General features: G+C 41.4%; 1 protein-coding gene and 1 long non-coding RNA gene across 5 annotated transcripts in view; one reads left to right on the top strand and one right to left on the bottom strand.

The window, feature by feature from the left end:
* The window catches only part of RUNX1T1 (RUNX1 partner transcriptional co-repressor 1), a 148,236-nt gene extending 136,939 nt beyond the window's left edge, over nucleotides 1-11,297 (bottom strand). For 2 of the 4 annotated variants that reach the window (XM_081496867.1, XM_081496865.1), the window contains exon 1: nucleotides 10,894-11,297. In XM_081496867.1, coding sequence (XP_081352993.1) covers nucleotides 10,894-10,921 — 28 coding nt within the window. In that variant the 5' untranslated portion in view covers nucleotides 10,922-11,297. Of the gene's footprint in view, nucleotides 1-3,423; nucleotides 3,504-9,452; nucleotides 9,644-10,893 lie in introns of those variants that run through there. The other 2 variants (XM_081496869.1, XM_081496866.1) reach the window with 2 other exon arrangements.
* Nucleotides 3,395-6,958, top strand: LOC145509010 (uncharacterized). Its single transcript, XR_014055781.1, has 2 exons — nucleotides 3,395-3,512; nucleotides 3,939-6,958. It is a non-coding gene; the product is annotated as an uncharacterized LOC145509010 (long non-coding RNA).
* Nucleotides 11,298-16,467: the final 5,170 nt, after the last annotated feature.

The following is a 16,467-nucleotide window of genomic DNA, read 5'->3' on the forward strand; positions in this document are numbered from 1 at the left end:
GAGATATTCTGAGTTTATCTTTGAAGAGTGAGCATATTTGGCAATTGAAGTGTGAAGGTACAAGCTATACAGCCTCTAACTGATCCAAAGCAGTGATCATGTCTCACTCTAGACAAATTACTATAGCTACAAGTCCACCCAACCTCAATTGTGGATGGAGTCAATATTAAACCTGATCCAAATTTTATAGGTCTTCCTTCTACCTTAATTCTCTATGTTCAGTTTTACATGACTAGTATTGCCATTTATTTTCTTTCTGTAAGGATAAAGTGTTATTTTTATTATTGTTATTAATGTTAGAGTTCTTTTTAATTAATATTGAGTAATTTTTTAAACATGTCTTTCCTACAAATGTCACTAGTAAAATGCATCCAATTTTTCTCTAATGTGGTGCTTTCTCTGTCCATAAAACTTATTTGATTAGCAGTACTATAGAAGCTAAAGCTTTTGTATGCAGGCACTCAAGCATAATTTAATCATTTTATTTAAGTATGAAAAAAATTATTCTGAAAGCCCTCTTAGGTAAAATATCCCTGATTAGTTTAAATTTACATTTACAGGTATATTAAAAGTGAAATAAATCACGGAATGCCCAGTATGCAATGGAATAGTGTTAACTTTGTTATAACAGTCAGCAGTAAGTTAAAAATTGCAGTATTAGAGAATGTAAGGAATAACTATCTCAATTTAAGTAACTGCATTTAAACAGATTACTTCAAAATAAATTTTGTTTTATGCAAAACCATTTTATATTACAAGGATTTCCACCTATGGAAATCTCTTTCATAGTCAAACGAGATGAGGTCCTAATTGCATAATACCATTTATCTGCTGAGGATAAAAGTGCCAACAAATGAAAATGCACATTAGGCAAGAGATTGTCAGAATAGAAAATTGTCTTTTTTATTTTTTTAATTTTTTTTGTTTTTTTGTTTTTAAATAACCCACTCACATTAACAAAAGACTGCAGTAGCTTCCAAATTATAGGTTGTTATTTTTAGTGGAAGTAGTTCAATATTCATATTGGAGCAGATGTAGCAGTTTAACAAAACAGCTCTTCAAATCCTGCACAAATTGAAAACAGGAAAACTGATTGCATTTTCTCTTATCACTTTCCTTTTCTGAATTGACACTTTTGGCCTTCTGAAAATTTACACATGGCTTTCATCTCAACAGCACCTGCTGATCAAACAGAAACCTAACATTTTCATGAAAATGGTATAAAGGACTAGTTTCGTTCTAAATGTTGTAAAGGGCATCAGTTGCCTAACCTGATGACAAGAACTGCTGGGTATAAGGCATATTCATAATAGTTTTATATTTTCACTAAACTTTAAAAAATACATTAAGTCCCTTCTGGTTTTTTCCATGTTCACTTTTCATATGATTCAAATTTCTTTGACTCAAGGTCTGCCTGAAACTTAGTTTTATTATACAAAGACTATGCAAAATGTGTAAAAGGGTAAATCACACTAAGACACAGAATACTGAGTATTTTCTCTGTCACTGCTTAGAATACACATGTTTATCTATACATACTGCTTTCTATTCAGCCACATGAATGTAAAATATACACATTCTGCTTTCATACTTCACCCACGGAAAAAGGAAAGTCAGACCCTATTTTTGAAAGGGACTTATACATTTCTTCAAACAGATACAGATTTAGCAGGTGCTTGAATATCCCCAACTGGAGAAAAATGGATGTCACCTGAGCACAAACTACCTAAATGATGCGTCCAACCCATTCAATGTAAATATCTCTGGGAAGGTAAAGGTAAAGCTTGAAAATGGGTATTCCTGTATGTAAAATACAAGGACTGATAGCTAAGTAGCTGCCCAGTATTTCAAACAAAAGTATATCACATAGTTATCTGTTACACCTGATTCTAAGTAAAATTAAAGATGTCCCCCTCAGAAATGCTGTCTGTCAGTTCACTAGCAAAAGATCTCTACCCTTCTGAAGGATTCCAGGCTGTCTATTCTCATTCTGCCTGGGTGACAAGGTAACCCCAGGCAGAAATGACATACAGTAAATATATGTGCCACTCTGGCCAGTTGGACTGTGAATTTCAGTGTTTCATCATGCTCGCTGAGGCAACAGCAAACCTGAAATGTCAATATGTTCAGTCAATGGAAGTGAAATAATGGGACTCTATTGTCTTACCCAATCGATCTGCTGCTGTCAACAAGGAAACATGCCCCTTGCCTTTAAACAAATTTTAATTAGGCTCTTAGTTACTGGATCATATTTACCTATGAAAATAGTTAACCTGACTATGTGTAGGAAGCAAAACAATTGTTTTTTCCCACTTTTACCCATTTTAAAAACCTTCTAAAGTTGATACTATAATTTTTAAACACACTCAAGAGTGTATTAAACGTGTTTCAAATTAAACAGGTTTTATTAAACATTTTAAAATTATTTTCATTTTAAGCCAATTCCAAGGGGGGAAAAAAATCCCATGGTTTAAATTCAACATGTAAATCTACCTTACAAACTTGGTTTTTGTTCCCTGTGGACCTAGTTGAAATCATACTATAAAATCAACTAATTCCACATTAAAAGTAGGTTTCATTTGCTCTTCTCACTCATGCAAGTACTACCATTAGCATCAATTGACCACCCATTCAAAACATGTCACACATAACCAAACACAATGATCAATTCCAAAAGCCTCAGCCGATTTTGCTCGGTTTATCAATCCTACAAATAAGTGGTAAATGAAGCTCTTGTTATAAGAAGGGAGCCGGTGCTAAGGAGGGAAGGAGGTGGGGGTGAAAAGAATATAAGGCATTCAAGTCATTCCGATCTTCCCTTAAGTTCTACGGAATTTCAATGCAAAGGGACACTGTCTCACCTTAACATCAAAATAAAAAATGAACTAATCAAGTTGTTAAGCAGCTTCTTCTTTCCCCCTCTTCTTCCAAAGGCTTCAGCATCTCATCAATACCGCAATCCATTGTTCCCCCCCTTTATCCCGTCCCCTTTAAACCTATTCAGAATGCCAAAAAAAAAAAAAAAAGAAACCCAAGGAAAGATAAGGCCCTCCGGTAATCTCACCTCGGTGAGTCCTGTCTGGATAGCAGAGGTGATGGGAGATAGCGGCCAGGCCGGGGCTGATGCCTGCTCCTCACCCCACACAACAAAAGGCAGATTTCTCTTTCCTCCCTCTGCTAATCTTGAAATGTAAATTCTCTCCGCCAGCTAAGAGGAGCGACAGATAACATGGTACATCTTCACTTCTCCCGGTCTTATCGACTTCTGAATCGTCCGGGAAGGGGGAGAGGAAAAGAGAAAGGCCGCCTCCCCGCGCCCCCCTGCATCCCGCCCCCCACCCCTCCCTCCTCCCGGCCCGCCCCCCGGCCCCCGGCCCCCCCGGCCGCCGAGATTACCTTCTGGCAAAGCAGCGCAAGAGAGGCGGCCCCCGGACCGCGGCTTTGTATTCATTAAACACACATCGGAGCTTATCAGAAGTCAGAGGCTTGTCGGGATGGCACATTGTGTGTGAGTGAGTGTGCGGGCGCACGGGGGAGCCGAGCGGAGCCGGCGTGCATCGGGGTGATTACAGTATCAGCAGGGCCCAGATGGAGGCAGGAAAATAAACAGAGGGTGCGTGTGAGACGGCGCGGGAGAGGCAGGGGAAGCGGGAGAGAGAGAGAGGGGACCCGAGACGCGGGCTGCAGCGAAGGAGCAGGGACCGGCAGGGCAGGGGCGGGGGGCTCGGGGGGCAAGGGGGGCGGGCGAGGCGCCCCCAGGCAGGCCGAGGCTGACCTGTCTCCCGCCTAGTCTGTCCCCACCGGGAGACAGAGTCGGGGGAACGCAGACTAGCAACTGCCTTTTTCCCTGGCTCCGGGGATGGCGCGGGGGCTGGGATGCTAACATTCCGGGAGGTTCTGTCAAGGTCAGAGGGGCATCCAGAGCCCGCTTTTTGCAGGAGGTTAACGATGAAACAGTCACCGTCTTCCCTCCATCCGGAGAGACCCAACTTGCCCAGCAAACCCAGGCAGTCCTCACGGGCAGCGACACAGCCCTCCCCGACCGACCTCCAGTGGGAGTCTCGTCCCTTTCTCGGCTGGCCCCAAGACTAGATTCCAGCCCCCTGCCCACATCCACAGAGATGGCTGTGGGGCGGATACAAACGCTGGCATTTCCCTGGGCTTGTCAAGGTGGTCCCAGCGGAAACCTCGTGTGGCCAGCGGCACCGGGAGAAGACGCACTTGTGATTGGGAGCTACAGGTGACTCCCAGACACCTGCTCCACCTCCAGAAACTGTGCCGGGGGTGGGGGCTCCTTCTGTGTACATCTGAGAGTCTATTTTGGAGGTGGGAATTTGAAATCGAGGCAATCAATCCCGGCTTGAGCTTGCCTCCACAGCTCTTCCCCCCACCCCAGAGCCCGGGAATCAATCAGACACCAAGCAGGGAGCTAGCGCTCCTCCCAGTCCAGAGAGCCTCTTCCACCCCCATCAGGGTCTGCGGGGAGGTACACCTGAGTGGTCTCCTGGGAGCCCCCTTTCCCCTTTTAAATGCACCTGTCAGCCAACGTGAACATCTGATCAGATCCTTAATGGAGTGCAAATAATGCAGCAAAGAAGGTTATTTTATTGGGGGGGGGTGGAGAGGGATTATTTGGTCATGTTGCATTTCAAGGCACCGAAGCTTGGTTAAGGAAGCTCATGTCAGTATGAAGAGTGAGTTCAGAATAAAGAATCTGATAAACTCCAGAACTGTTCCTGACATACACTGTAGCCCCTGCTGCAGTGAAACTTCAGATTGTAAAACAGTTTATGCATGGGGGCTCAACAGTTTGGGGTGAGGGGAAATAAGGCTAGTGATTAGAGAAAAACACCAACACCAAAGAGCAAGAGAACTAGCAGCCGCCTCTGAGAGGAGACAAATCTGAAGACCTTAAGAGTATGAGGAGAGGCAGGGGTCACAAAGAGGGGCCACGACTGAGCCCCTGAACCACAACAGCAAACCGCTGAATCAAGCACTCCCCTCCAAACCACTTGGTCAAAAAGTTTTCTGAGCAGTGGATCCTCCAGCCCCCAAGCTCCCACCACCCCAAGAAAACAATTAAGGGAAACCTGATAGGTCAGGTAAAGTGCAAAAAGCTAGGCATTGGTCGAGGAAGAGCATGTGTGAAAAATCTTGTCATGCAATGAATGTCAGATGAAAAGGGCTCTGCCACAATCCACCAGTAATCCGATCATGTGGAAAACCTCAGGGTATCACTGGGAAGAGAATGAGGTACTAGTTCCCCATAAATCTTCAAAAAGTGAGCAGGTTCAATAGTTACAGAAGGGTGCAGGGACAGGGAGCAGGCCATTTGGCAGGAAATGTTACCAAATCGAGTGCACTCTAAATGAGTGAAAATCTGTCATTGTTACAGGTTTTAAATGTAACAACAGATTTCTAGAGTATCATTATAGCTCTCATAAAGGGTCACCTTTCACTTTTTCTCTAGCTGCTATAGAAAACTGCATTCAGGATAACCAGGTGCAACCACATATACCTGCCCCTTTATTACATCTTAGTTAGATCAGTTTGGACAAAGACCACAGACACAGGTTTATAAATCCAATGCAACTCTAGGAAGTAAAAAATACAACTTACAAATGCCAACTGATTTTTCCATTACATGTGCTTTGAAAAAATGCTATTTATAAAACAAACAAAGCCCTACTACTTCCACAGAAAAGGCTTACATTTTTCTTTAAAAAGCATCCAGACACTGAAGGTATGAAGAAAACTGCACAAAAGCTTATCTGCCAATGTTCTTGTTTTGTAAAGGCATACTATTTCTGTTACTACCTTGTTTGTTCACTGACTTTTGGCTCACAGTTACAGAAAAGACCAACCAATTCTCAAATGGGAAGAATCCATGACTTTCTTCCAAAGCAAACACTTTGCTGCAAAGCTTTCAATTTAGAAAAAAGCAATATAATAATCAAGAAGTACAATCATAGAATAAGTGTACAACAGGAAGTGGTTTCTATAATCACAGCTGTCTTAAAGGCCAGGCTGGAGACTAGAAATCTTAATTTCAACTAGTTCTTTTCCTAATAATAGGTTACCTTTCTATAAAAGCAAGAAGTCCATCTGTCTCAAGCAGATAAGTTTTGAAGCATTAATTCAGATAAAAATCTAGCATTTTCTTTGAGTATGTGAATTCTAGTGTGCTATAATGTGAGAATTCCAACATATGACCATTATGGCATAGTATCTCATTGCTCAGCTTGTCATTATTTCATTTGTAATTCTTATGTTAATTATGCTCATAATTACTATAAACAGATGTGGTAGAGATTCATGTGACCTTTTATTGCAGAATGAATTCCTCATTCATTTTGCTTTAATTTCTCATGTATGTGAAACTGAAATGCAACAAAAAAGCTTTCTAATTTCCTAATGTTTTATATGTATAAGTTAAAACCTACCTTCTTCTTCATCTGCATTTCAAAATACTAGAATATTCTTAACATTTAAGCTGCTTTACAGCACATTTTAAAATTGCACACTGAATCTCACTGCTGCTCACTAAACTGTAGCTATGGATGCCAAACAAAGACTAGCATCCGTGTCTAAGTTGTTTGTCTTTTTTTTTTTTAATATCAAAGGTTAATGCAGCAGAATTGTGCTTCAAAACCAAGTGCCTAGCAGCTACATAGCAATTTATTCACTCATAACTCAACCATCACCCTCTTTACATAAAACACATTTACAATAAAATCAGTATGGATTTCATTAGCTGAAAACCTCCTCGAATTTCATTTCTTTGGCCCTAATCTATAATTAGTGTGGACAGACAGGTGCAAACCCTTCTCTTCTACAGATGGCTACTGGAAATGGTGCAAAGTAGCTCCTTCTGTTTAAACAACACAGAGATAACCTGCTCTGTCTTATCACTTACAATTACCCCCATTAAACTGAACTTATGTTTGCTTTAATAAAATGTTCACTGTTCTTTAAACATTATTTAGGAACTCTTATATTAATGGCTGTAAAAAAGTGAAGTTGGAACATGTCTCTTTAATAAAAAATAACTTATTCTGGATGAAATGTTCTTACTGATGGATAATATTCTGAGGCTCACAAAGGTATTTTAGTTGACTTAACATTTGTCAGTTATTTTGCATAAAAGGGTCAAATATGGTATTTTTTAAAGGCATCTTGGTGACAAATTATTTAACAAGAAATTCAGAACTATGAAATGTTTAATTTCTTTATTATAGATTTTAACTTATTGTTGAACTCCTAAAATTCTAGACTGTTTTCAAAGAGTATTTATGTTAACCTAATTTTATGTATTTGTTTAACTTCTGATAGATTCTGAAAGTTGTATGAAGGCATCATTTTAAGGCACATTTTTAAAAATTAACCATGCATGCAAGCACACTCTGTAAGCACACGGTTAAAAATAACACCATTTCATACTAAATAACGTCTATAAAGCCAGAGATCTCTTCTCCCTGCTTCTGCTATCAATAAAGTCTGTGGATCACTAGATGATGAATAAGGTGTCCACAAAACTAAGAACTTTTAAACGCCCAAACATCAACAAATAGCTTTTCTCACTGAACTTACATAACTTACAGTAATAGACTCCAGTAAAATGCAACTGAATCGTTTTTTTCACATGCAAATCCTGCAGGTGCCAATTTTTGAGACTGCTTTGCTATGAAGGGCTATGCTGCCTGCATAAAGCCTCAATGAAGAAGGGTTTGCATTCAGTGCCTGTCAGCTGATGTTCATATCAAAGAAGTGAGAAACACAATTTGACAGTGAAGAATGTCCTAACCTGACAACCACTGACCAGCATTTCTATTGGAACCATTTCTTTCTCGTGATCCCTTTTCAATGTTGGAAAAAAAGAAAAGTTTTTTTTTTTTTTACAATAAAATAAGCTTCTATTTTTATAATAAAATAAATGATAATGGCACCTTACATTTATGTACTTCTTTTCTACTTATGAAGTGTTCTTTCATCTGCAAATATTTATACTAACACCCTGGATGGAAGAATTCATCATTAAAATCTAGCATCAAGAACAATATTTTACTTTTCTTCAGAAAGGGAAAATTGTAAAAATATAAAGCTGCAATCTTGTAGCTGCAACATGTACTGTCCTACCATTTCCAGCAGCTTGCAACTTGATAGGGCAGTTTGCATTGCACTACAAGAAGAATGTGTCTTATTAGGAAAGCCCTTTTAAGGATCATTTTAAAATCAAATTATTAGCAGATATTAGTGAGTCACAGAGACTAAAGCTATAAAGGAAAATAGCATTTCAAAGATTTCTGGCCTGCTTTGAGCTGTCCAAACATTAAAGAAAAAAATACACCATTTTTTCCACTTCTTTTATTAGATATGAACTGGACACTGGAGAAACTCCATACTCAAACTCTCCCACTCAGTATTTAGCTTTTCAAATAAAGTGACTGCTGTCTAAATGGTTTACAAAAAATTATGAATGCTTACACAAAGTCTTCTAACATAAAGTTCTTCTCTTAGTATGATCATAGATAAAGTCAGCTTTTATTCACCCAGAGTGAGCCTGATTCCTTGATTATTTCGTTGAAATTCTTTTTTTTTGAAAGAATAAGCCAAAGAAATGCTAAATACAGTACAGATAAAGCAATGTTAGACATCAACTTCCTCAATATCCTTCTTGGCTGCAAAAGATGCCTAGGTCAAACACTGGGTGCGACTGTCAGCTGTCCCTTTAAAAATAACCACTCATAAAAAGAAAGAAAAGAAAAAGAAAATCAGACTGTCCCATGCATGCTACCTGAAAGCCCCTACAATGTTAGAACTAGAATTGACATTAAGAATAAACAATGGGGAAAGATCCAGAGAATTATAAATTTGCTTCTCTTTCTACACATCACATCTCACATAAGGATTTGGGTTTGGGCCAGGATGGTTTAAGAAACAATTCTGTTTGTTCACCTTTTCTAAGGAACCGTATGACAGGAGAGACTGGGCACAACAGAATGCTCACATGGTCAAGGCAAAAGGCTGCGAAAAACTAAAGAAGGCCCGGACACTAACGGTTTCTCACTGAAAAGCTGATCAATTTGTATTCTAGCTAGTGTGGACTCACTGGGCACAGACCCAGTTTCACTCCCGTTCTATGCAAAGGGAGGGTTATGACAATAAAAGCCACCAAGTGCACTTAAAAATGGTACACATGTTTAGAAGGAGACTGGGGGGGGGGGCTGTAAAACAGATTTCAGTTCACACAGAAGGTAGAAAGAGAAAAAGCCTTGGTCAGCAACCCAACCTTTATCAGGGGATAAATCAATTTGCAGCAGCTGTGGACAGCCATTTACATCAAGACCCTGGGCAGATTAATTAAAGGGAGCGAAGTTAAAAATTCAAGGGGGCCCGGAGTGACACGAAGCACATCAAGTTGGTCTGGAGTGGCCTCCCCCCCAACTCCTGACCTTCACTCCAGGGCCCTGGACTTTGGGACTGGTCTTCAGGAGCTCCTCCGCGGGGCACACTGGCTATTCCTGAAAGTGACACTCTGGTGCCAGGCTGAGGCGGGTTGGGCTTTGAGATGCCCAGATCTTGAAGAATAGCTATGCTCAAAAGATTTCAACCGCCACGACGCTTTGCAAGAAATAAGGAAAACAAGGGCTGCGAGGCTCCCCAGCCAAATCCTCCAAACTTGAAAAGCGCGGGGGGGGGGGGGGGGGCTATTTTTAGTAACAGTCTGGGTTCACATCCTACTTCCTGGAATCTGTACTCAAAGTTTTCCAAGGGTTGACTGCCCTTACCCCACCCCAACCTCCATAAAAAGTTTCAAAAAAAAAAAAAAACCCAAACTAAACGGATTTAAGCGCCTTGTACCCACCGAACTGTCTTTCCTAAGGGGGGGTCCTGGCCAGCGTAAGGTCCGCCCAGAGAGAGGGGTCTGGGTGCGCCAATCACCCCAGTCCTTTCAGTCCCCTCAAAGAGAGCACTGGGGCTGGGTGAACGAAACGCACCCCCGGGACGCGGCTCCCCGTCCGGGCTCCGCCGGGCGGGGCCCCCGCTGCCGAGCACAGGGCCCCCTACTCTGAAGAGGAGACGGGGGCCCCATCGAGGCTGCGCAGGGAACCCCCAAAGGGCTGGGGCGCCGGAGCCCCCGGCGCGCCGAGGTCTGGGCCGCAGGGACGCTGCCCACCCAACCCGGGCGGCAAAGCCCCAAGCCCGTCGCGGATGCCAGACTCGGATCGGGAGACCCCGACTGGAGTTCGGGGGCGGGGGACTTGGCCTGTCCTCCAGGGACTTCCCACCCGAGCACCTCGCGTGCCCAAGAAGAAGACCAGGGCGAGTTCGCAGGGTGGGCACAAAGCGCCCGGGGACCGCTCTAAGGGACCCGGACCACGGTCGCCGCCGGGTCTCAAAAGTTAAGATTCCTCCTGCTCTCTTGATCCCAGAGCTAAGTTTTCCACCATCAAAAGCAGACTTGCCAGTTTAAAAAAATATTAAAAAAAAAAAAAAAAGATGAGGGTCCAAGGCCACCTGCCACCCTCACCCTGGGTACCTTGCCCGGGGGTTCGGTCGGGGGTGGGTGATGGCAGTAAGAATGGTCTTGCAGCTCTCATATCGTCATGATGGAGAGAAGAGAAAACGGGGGTCAGCAGTGCGGAGAGTCTGCGAGTGAAAACGGCACCCCCGGCTGCCCCTTGAAGTTCAGTGTCACCGCAGCGGGCAGTGACTCGCGAGGCTCCTCTTCGCCCCGGTGCGAGGCTTTACCCCAGTTCAGCGACGAGGCCAGCCCGGAGCCTCCGGGCCAAACACCCAAACGAAGGGGACGGTCACCAGAATGAGAATTAATAGCAAAACCAGGGCACCCCCTCAGGCCCCCCCAGTCCCCGTCCGCCCGCGGGCACTTACAGTGCACAGGGCCGAAGAGTCCCACCATCCGCCACCGGCTCCGAGGTGCCAGGAAAACTTGCCGTCTTCTCGGCCGGCCGGCGGGGCGAGGGGCCGAGGGCGCGGCGCCTCTCCTGGCCCCCGAAGGGCCGGCGCGTCCAGGACCGCGGGCCCGCGCGCGCTCGCCGCGAGGCCGCCGGGCGCCGGTCACCGCGAGCCGCGGGGCGAGGAGCCCGGGGGTCGGGGCCGCCGGCCAGACGCCGCCTCCACGCGGAGCAGCCCCGGACGCGCGGCGCGCCGCTCCTCCCTCCCTGCCTCCCGCCCCTTCCCTGCGGTCGCCGCGGCGGCAGACGAATGGGATGCGGGGCACGAGGAAGCGCCCCCGTCCCGGGCGGCGTCTGCGTCGGCCTCGCGCGCCCTCGCTCACTCTCGAGGAAGGCGACGCGCGCGGGGTGGCGGGGCGGCCGCCGGGCAGCGGGGGCGCCGCGCGCTGGGCGCCGAGAGCGCGCGCGCCCGTGCCCGGGGCGCCGCGGCCGCTCCCAGGGGCCGGGAGGAGGGCCCGCGGCGGCGCGGGGGGCGCGGGCGGCGGGCGGGGGAGGCGGGGGACATCGGTGTCGTGCGGGGGTCACGGGGGTCAAGTGTAAGTTAACAATGGGCTGGCCCGGCCGACCGGGGCGCGCGGGCCGCCTCTCTCCTGGCCTCGCCCTCTCCGGTGCAGGCTGGACGTGGGGCCGGCTCCCTAGTGATGCTTTCCTGGGGCCCTGGGCGCCCTGCAGTAACCCAAGACGACCACTTTCCCCGGCCATCTGGAGCGCTCCTGGCTGCCCTGCCTGCGTCTCATCACTGGCCGGAGACACAGCTCTGCGAGCCATCAAGCCCCGCTCAGATCTTCGCTCTCTTAATCCCCTTCTGTTAGCTGATTTCCAGACTCACTATTTGCTTTCGCATTAGATAATAGCCTTAGAGAAAACAATTATCATTTTCTTTTTCCCTTTGTTTTTCTACTTCTCCCATAGTATGCCAGGAAGAGGGGCCCCTTTTCAATCTCACGGGTTTTTTGTTTGTTTGTTAGTTTGTTTGTATCGGTTGAATCCCCCCCACCCCCAGACATTAATATCAATCCTGGGGGTGGGGGGTGTCCCTGGAGAAAAAGATAGGGTGAAAGAATTCCAGTTATTTCCAAAGTAAATAAATAACCCCTCAGTGTACAGAACTGACAGTTTGTTTGTACAGAGCAAAAGGGGCTGGGATAATGATGAAAATATTAATATGTAGGTCAAATATGATCAGATAATGGCTGGCGATGATGAGTAAAATGAAGTCTTTTAAAATTATTATGGAACAGTGCCATGACTGCAAATGTTATTATATTTAGTGTAACAATTTGAAATCCTGCTCTGAACCATGTTTTTTTTTTTTCCCAACTGGCCTACATCAGTGCAAAATATCCTGTGTGTGTGTGTTTCTAAATTTTGTCTTTAAAAAGGAAAAAAATGTTTAAGATAGAGTCAGAGTGGGCCTGATCCAGGGGGAACTGATGAGATGTTGATAGGTTTCATTTTTTTAAATGGTGCTTCAAATGTTTAGTAGTGAGTAAGATCCCTTCCCCCAACCATTTAAACCCAGCTGGAGCTTCCAATTCTGAAGTCTTCTCAGATTCTACTAATTTTTTGCAATTCATTTTCAGAAAATACTCATTGTACATTCTGCCCTCTCTTTGGGACATTTGACTAATGAATTGTAATGGATTAATGAATTGTAATGTTAAGTCTTGGTATTTGATATTTGATGTTCTTAATTTGAATCTCAAATTTTATCAAGTTGTACATTCTATAGTAATTTCTGCATTACAGCTCTTTATTTTTTGCTCTCCTTAGCAGCATTAATAATCTTAAAATATAAAATTTTATGTATACTTTAACTCCATTATATAGGAAATTGTCAAAGCTTACTTTTATTTTCCTTAAAGAATCATGAACACTTTGATATTTAATTATTCTATTACTTGTGTTATTTCTTCTGTCCCCAAATTGAAAAGCAAGAATTTAGATACCGGGACTATACATTTATTCTTATTTAAAATTAATAAAATGAAATCTAAATCAGGAATGATTCTTGTGAAATAGTGTTATTTCTAAAATCATATTGTAAGGCTTAGAAATAAAGTAAATCAACAAGTTTTAGGATGTAAAAAAATAGGGGGAGAAATAAAATATTATGCTATATTTTTCTTCTTTCTGTAAATTGTGCCAAAGTAGGTGTGAAATTATGATAGAAACATTAAACTTCAAAATCAATGGAAAACAACTTGCAGGAAATCAAAAACAGTTTTACATTTTCGGGCCATATTCACAACACAAAGGCATATATTTAAATCATGTTTTATAAGATTCTACAAAGCTTATGAGATTCTCCCTTTTGGTCATTCTTCCGTAAAAATAATAATCATTGTTCTAGTTGTACTTCTTTTCTTAAAAAATTCACGTTTTCTACTCAGTTTGACTTCACATCAGATAGGAGATCACTAAATCTGAGAGTTTTTACAAATTCTGATAAGAGCAGTTGAAGAATGTACGTCCTGAGGCTGATGTATAGTGACTCACTATATTCCTTAATCCCACTTCCCACTCCCTTTAAAGGCCTGTGTCCTGTAGGACACATTTTTCTGTAGAGTTTATCCTTCTATTATCTCCTGACTCCTCTATTTGGAGCAAATGGTAGCAATAAGGACCAACTCAAGTGTTAGGTGATTCCTGAATTGTAAAATCTAGGAAAATAAAACATTAAATGGAAAGGGAGGGGCTCATTGGTAAGTGTGGTGGGAGGGTGTGAATTGCCTGAAAATGATACAAGTCCACAAAATATTCCCTTACCCTAGCCTTGGGGTGGGAAATACAGGTGACATTGCATTCACCATGCAGTAAATTAATCACTGATACATTAAAAAATAACTATCTAAAGGAAACAGGAATTAGTATTGTCTTTCTATCTGCCACTCACAGGAGAAATCAGATATCTGTACTTTAAGGACTTTAATTTTGTTGAACCAAAAAAAAAAATCTTTAAAAATTTCTTTTTTAAAAATTAGGCACCTACGCACCCTAACGAAACCATTAAATTGAAAAATAAGATCTTCAATAATACATTAAACTATAAAAGCCCTTACTAGCAGTTTTTTTCTCACATTCTTAAATTTTTCTTACTGTAAAGGTACCAAGTTTTTTCAGCTTACAGGTTTTTTTTCATTAATGTTACCTAAGATTGCTTTTTGTGTCTCCTTAGGCCAATCTTTAAAAAAAAGCAGCATTTCCAACACAAATTTCAAATGAGTGCTTATTATCTTCTTTAGAGTTGTGTGATTCACCTATCACAAACAGGAATTCCTGGACAAAATTTTAACAAGTTCTTAATTAATGCTTTCAAAATCCTTCTTACAGACATTAAAGTTTGAATGAGTCCCAAGCTGTGATTTTTCTATATAATTTGAAAAAGTCTTCCTGTTTACTTAGGTTGATGAAAATTCTTAATTATTTTTAATGAAAGTTATTGTATTTGTGAAAAAAATAGAATATGATAAACATAAAGGACAGGAAACAATGAGCACGTTTTCATCAGTGAAGAACTTAACCCTATTTGTCACTTCTCTCCCTTTTGCTATGTAATTTTATGTAGCTTACTTTTTGAGCTTTGTATGGACAAGTTTTGTTCCAAATCTTTGCAACTTTGTTATTTAACTGGTTTAAGGTTTAATTTTAGAATATGGACAACAAAAGAATACATTTTAGAGATCTTGTCTTATTCCGTAAGTGTACAATGTAACTACATTAACTCTTAGGGACCTAAGATAATAAATACTTTTTTTTAATAGAAATTTGCAATTAAACTAAAATGACTCTGAGGCTTCTCTGGCAATCCAGAGGTTAAGACTCAGTGCTTCCACTGCAGGGGGCATAGCTGCAATCCTGGGTTGGGAAGCTAAGATCCCACATGCCATGTGTCATGGCCAAAAAAAAAAAAAAAGCTCTCATCATACCTGCAAATAAGCTGATTGGATTGGTATGATTCAGCTGCAGATAGTCGTATGTTTTTCTGTACTACTTTAAAGTCAGTCTTCATGCAAAAAGCCAAAGATGAAAACTTTCAATTACTTATTTAATTTCCAAAAGGAATTTCTTTTCAAGTTTGGAGAGTTTTATAAAATAATTCATATTAGCATTTCTTTAAGTAATGAGTTTTACTCTTTAAATACTTAAATATTTGTATTCCTCAGACTTTGACACATTAAACTCTGCAGGATTGAATTTACTGCATAATATGAAACTCACACGTGCTACATGACATACACAAATAAGTGTTTTTATGTGCACAACTATCTGTAAGCTAGTAATTATCTCATGTGACATTTTATTGCTAATCCATGAAAAATAATGATGCCCCCAAAAATCTTAGTTACATGTTTCTAATTTACATTGAATGTTTCCCACCTCCATCTTTGAAAGTTGATTTTTAAAATACCATAATCCAGAATAAAATCTTAGAACAGCCATCCCCCACTGAGATTCTGTATTCCCCATTCTTTTTACTGAATGTGCTCAGAGAAGTTATTTTTCCTCATTTGCTGTTTTTTGTTTGTTTTTATTACTGGTGTCTACTCTGTCTATATAAATCCTTAGTTAGGTGCATATTACTGTGATGTAACTAATAGACGAGTGTTTTGTCCACTGAACAGTGCTTACCGAGTATTAGGTGTTCAATAAACATCTGTTGAATGAGGAATGAATAAGTTTAAAAACGTCATCACATGAACATATCTACATGAATCAAAACACTATCGACTTGGCTTCTTTCTTAATGAATTATTCAGAAAACTTTAACACCACCAATATATTTAATGAAGAAAATGTGGGCAGTCAAAGACAAGGGTTTTCTGTGTTGTTTTATATGTATATTTCAATATTTCTTGAAAAATGGTGAATTTGGTATGAAAAATATATATTCTTAAGTACTTTTAACTGTAAAATTATTCTAGGTTCTACAAAAAGCAGAGATATTTCTGAAATTTTGGTTTACTTTCCATAATTAGTTAAACATTTTTAAAAATACTATGTGAAGAAACTTGGAGCTAAGGGAATTTTAGAGGTAAGTAATTCTTTCCTTTTTATCTTATATATTACTTGGAGTATGTATTCTTAGTACACCCATCAATATGCAGTAAAAATTCACAAGCTGTTTCATTTGTCTAGGGCATATTCTCGTTCTTTCATTTGATTGTTATATCATTGATAGTTTATATAATCCAGATTGTTTAAGGGTATTTATACTTAGTAAAGAATCATCTTTATTTGGAAATGTATACCTTAGTTATGCAAGATCAGTATATCTATGTTCACATTAAATCCACCCTTTAAAAGATTCATATGTTATAGTATTCTAACCATCTTATTTTTCCCAATCCTTTAAAAATATCAATTTGCTCCATAGAACACTCTAGTCTGATGAATCCCATATCACCTCATAAGGCTGTTTTCATGTGAGAATCATTATATCACTGTAGCATATCCACCTCTGGGGGGGAAAGCAGCAGCCAACTGGCTC

The sequence above is a fragment of the Giraffa tippelskirchi genome, chromosome 6 (assembly GCF_054371585.1).
Source record: "Giraffa tippelskirchi isolate mGirTip1 chromosome 6, T2T-mGirTip1v1.2.pri, whole genome shotgun sequence".
NCBI classification, from domain to species: Eukaryota; Metazoa; Chordata; class Mammalia; order Artiodactyla; family Giraffidae; genus Giraffa; species Giraffa tippelskirchi.